The sequence below is a fragment of the Limulus polyphemus genome, unplaced genomic scaffold, assembly GCF_000517525.1.
Source record: "Limulus polyphemus unplaced genomic scaffold, Limulus_polyphemus-2.1.2 Scaffold5146, whole genome shotgun sequence".
NCBI lineage: Eukaryota > Metazoa > Arthropoda > Merostomata > Xiphosura > Limulidae > Limulus > Limulus polyphemus.
In genome coordinates, this window is record NW_013670756.1 from 66,864 (window position 1) to 71,329 (window position 4,466).

The 4,466-nt window shown below is 29.4% G+C and overlaps 1 protein-coding gene across 2 annotated transcripts in view; it reads right to left on the reverse strand.

Moving 5' to 3' along the window:
• The window catches only part of LOC106472185 (surfeit locus protein 4 homolog), a 16,030-nt gene extending 13,254 nt beyond the window's left edge, over nt 1-2,776 (reverse strand). Inside the window, exon 1 of one of the 2 annotated variants that reach the window (XM_013932811.2) lies at nt 2,660-2,776. In XM_013932811.2, coding sequence (XP_013788265.1) covers nt 2,660-2,731 — 72 coding nt within the window. In that variant the 5' untranslated portion in view covers nt 2,732-2,776. Of the gene's footprint in view, nt 1-2,429; nt 2,498-2,659 lie in introns of those variants that run through there. The other variant, XM_022400794.1, reaches the window with a different exon arrangement.
• Nucleotides 2,777-4,466: the final 1,690 nt, after the last annotated feature.

A 4,466-nucleotide genomic window follows, 5' to 3' on the forward strand; every position in this document is an offset into this window, starting at 1 on the left:
CCTTGGCAGTCTCAGGAATAGTCAACTATTCGAAAGTGCTCGAGTTTTGGGTCTTATTTTAAGTCTATAACACTTTATATGTGATCCTTTGTGCTAACTACCTTTACCAAAAAAAAAACTCAATACTCTCAGTGTACCATAAATTTTGAATTGAGAGATGTTTCAAACCCTTTCTACTGATGATTATAAGCACTATATGAATATCAGACTGACTATCCAAAATCTAATCACATGAGTGAATTTTATGTTAAGTAACTGGCATATTAATGGATTACTTAATCCTATGTATGCAGGTGAAGGTCAAAGTGCATATGCTACTACTTTTCATAGTGCCATTCAACCAGGTACAATATAGAGGGACACTGAAGAGGTTATATAGGTTGTGCAACTGCAATATACAAACTGTACAATGGAAAACAAAAAGTCAAACTAGTATTGGTATTTCACAGACATATTTTAAGCACAAATACTTTTGAAACAAATCTGATTTTTTTGTGTAGAACAGACTTATATATGTTACCAAAATCTTGCCACATTTTGTATCAGTAGATTCGGAATTATAGTCAACATTCTTTCTCCTGTAATGTGCTGGCCTGTAGTACCACTGACCACAACTCAGTCAATAAATCAATCACCCTATTAGAAATTAGAAACTGTCTTAACAGAAACCTAGCCCATCTTTAAGATCTTTGTGTACTAGCTATTAGTGTGATAAATATGTTTCATTACATAAACATGATTGTTTTCTTCTTCAATTTTGCCTGCAATATACTGTAGGGATTTTGGAACAGTATTATTACTACTAGTAAATTAACCAGAGGTCAAGCAGTAAGTGGAGTATTTTAGAAAAATATTTTACATGAATTAAATATACAGCTACAACATAATTTTGATCAGGCCCAAAGTTGCTGATGTGGTGATATTCCCCAAAACAGGTCTAAACAAGAGGAGTGGATATGAACAACAGATAAAGCCTTCAATATATTTCTTATTTCTCCTCACCAGAAGTTGGTGAAGAAAACATAAATAAATTTTGCTAAATTATTATTCTGTTTAAAATTTTAAGGAAATATTTGGTAATGCATGTAGCACAACTGCCTGACCTTTTGTATTTGGAAGTAAAACTATTATAATAAAAGTATTCATATTCCTGTTGTGTCTTAGAATGTGGCTAACTAATTCATTACCTTTCACTAATGTTTCCCAACTGAGTTTTTATTACAAACATCCTAAGGACACTTATGATAATTGCCTTCTCTTTAAAAGTGGGTATCTATTTCATCTTTATTCCTATAGTCTCCTGTGTAAAGTATATTACATTACACAATAAAACTTATATATATTTATATGCCACTACAAAAATATGCATCTGAAGAGATTACGGAGTCTTATGTACAGATACTTTATGCTTGTGTATTTTTTGCCCATGGATAAAATACATATTAATGAAAGTAATTCATGTTTCCAAATGGTAAAAGGCCAAGGTACAATTTGAACAACAGGACAGCTAACTAGAATATAAGAACTTCATCTAAGAGAAATTGAACTTAATAAACCTCACTGGTAACATAAAGTCTCTCCATATCAGTAAAAATTGGACAGCGAGTACAAATAAAAGATGGATGTTACTATAAACTTTTGCATTTTAGAAAGGTCTTTATAAATTATATTTCCTTTAAATATTACTTCTCACAGATTAATACCAATCTACAATGCAGTTCCTTACTTACGGAAAAAAAAAGCATATATAACATAGCTATGATGTTGGAACAACTTGATGTAGAAACTTTTTCTAGACATTATTCAGAAGTTCAGTTTAAATTAAAAATTAATCAACGCTACATTACATCAAAATATATCATATAAGATTGGTATTTTTTTGTACTTAATATTTTTACACAAATAATATCTTAAACTTTTACTTAAATAATTTCATAACTGTTACATAAAATACTTTAAAATGTAAAAAAGAAAGTACAAAACCTATGCTATTTAGCATGCATACATTGTACATGTATATGATACACAATAATAACAATACACTTGTGTGTTTCATCATTTCTTGTTTGGAACTCTTGACACCCATATTTTTGTCTGCATATGAATAATCTACATGTATTGACTACTAAGTTATAAGCAAAGTTATTTTAATGTCATATGCATGCATGCAGAAGACGATAAAAATTTAAATGATGTACTGATGTGTTTTTAATGCCACATGTTAAAATAAAAATGCCTTTCATTATGGCTTTAATTTTATGTGAACGTTACTCGTTATCGACGTCAGTGATAGGATGATAATAGAAAACTAGAAAAGTCAAGAGAAAAATGACTAGAAAAAGCAAAATATAGTGTAAGTTCACTGTCACTTTATAATTGATATCATAAATTATAATACAAAAACAAATATGACTATTAAGTAAACTTACTGTTAATTACAATCAAACTTTCAATTACCGCCACTTTATTTATGCATTTTAATTTCATTACTTTAGCCTAACTTTTACTTACGCTGTCGTGGCAACACGTCACTCACGTGTTGCTGCTGGTCATTTTTAGTCAAGTAGCATAATTTCTTAATTTTTAGCTAACTTTAAGGTTTTACACAATAACTTTTATATAAGGCATGAAAAACATTTAAAAAATAAAATAGCTTTACCTGATCTGCAATATCTTCTGCTTTGCTTAAAAACTCCCGCTGTTTAACATTAATACTAATAGCAGAAGCCATTTTCGACGTTTGAAGTACCACAAACTTAATGAAATACGTAAGTAGGCCGGCTATTACGTTTGGGAACAACCTCCAGCTCATCAAAATATTAAGACAAGATTGGGAGGATATATATATAATAATTTTAATTTTAAAAATAATAATATTGATTTGTTTTAGTTTTGTTACACGCAGATTAAAACAATAGACCTAAAAAATTATAAATACAAATCCTGAAGCATTTTTTAACCATCGATAGTTTTTAGATACTAAATTTCATTATTAAAATTTCTTGGTCATTTTTAATTATGTATAGACTACCATGATTAATTAATAATATTTTAAGAGTTTTGTTTCATGTACCTATAATTTTTATCATTAACCAATTGTTCATAAAAAGCAGCGATTACACTTATTTCCAAACTTTAGTCTTCTCAGCTTCAATTGCTAAGAAGATTCTTAATTGTATAATAGGTACACGATTGGAAATATTTGTAAATATATGTTCTCCTGAAGAATAATAGTCACCTATTCGAAAGCGCTCGAGTTTTCGGTCTTACTTTAAGTTTATTACACTTCATATGTGAGCCTTTGTGCTAACTCTTTTATCAAGATTGCAAATCTATAGTGTTAAACATGAAGAAAAATTGTATCATATATAATTGTGACGAAATTTAAAAGTAACACATTTATAACAGAAGCATAGGAGTAGAGTATGCTTAACATCTGCAGTTATAATAACCAATATTTTCTATTGCACATGAACGTGTTGTTTGTAATTGACGGACGTACGCTATACTAACATACGATGTACCTGCATTTGAAACATTAAGATAGTACGAGTTTACGTTTGTTAGTGCAAGTTAAAATGAAGAAAGTAGCACTTTATGAATGTGCTATACACAGTTTTAATATTAGTTTCCTTAATTATTCTTATTTAAACATTTTCTCGTTATAAATATTATTAGTGCTTTTTGTGGCAGATTGATAGTTGTCAGTAGTACACATTGATTTGGTTAGTTTATATTGTCATTTAACAGAGTAATGGTGTATATATTTATCATAGTTTCTAAAATTACGATAAAGCGAAACCTATTTTTTTTAGTAATAATATATATATATAATATTACATTAACTAATACTGATAATAATTTAAGTCACAATAATTTTTACTGGACTAATAAAATTTCAAATAAGAAGAGTGTGTAGCAGCAATTTTAACAGTATTTTGTTTGTTGTGCTACTAAACATTATGCTCCTTCAACTGCACCCAAACATTACACTTGTTGTCTTATAAATGAATGATATAAATAATAACTAATACTTTATATGTTATAAGCCAGTCGAACTGATGGACTCTGACAATAATAGAAAGTTCTCGTCGACTGCGACATACAACGAATAAGGTATGGATTAAACGTTTTATACACGGTAAACAGTTATGTTATTTGAATTATTATAAGCCTTATTACTTCTGAAAGGCATGATCTGGCAGCTAGGTATTCCTGATTACAATCACATATCTAGAGAAGCAGCTGTTTTACTGACTTTAAAAACCAATAAAGATATCGTCATTGTAAAACTGGATAAAGGTAATGGCATCGTAATCCAAAACAGACAGGATTATATTGTTGCGTCAGCGAGATCACGTGACTATTTTGACGCCACCTATTTTCTAGAAGTATCTTGTTCCTTCGTGAATGCCCTAGCATTTACTAGATATATATTTGTCTGGTATATATATATATAAGACGCT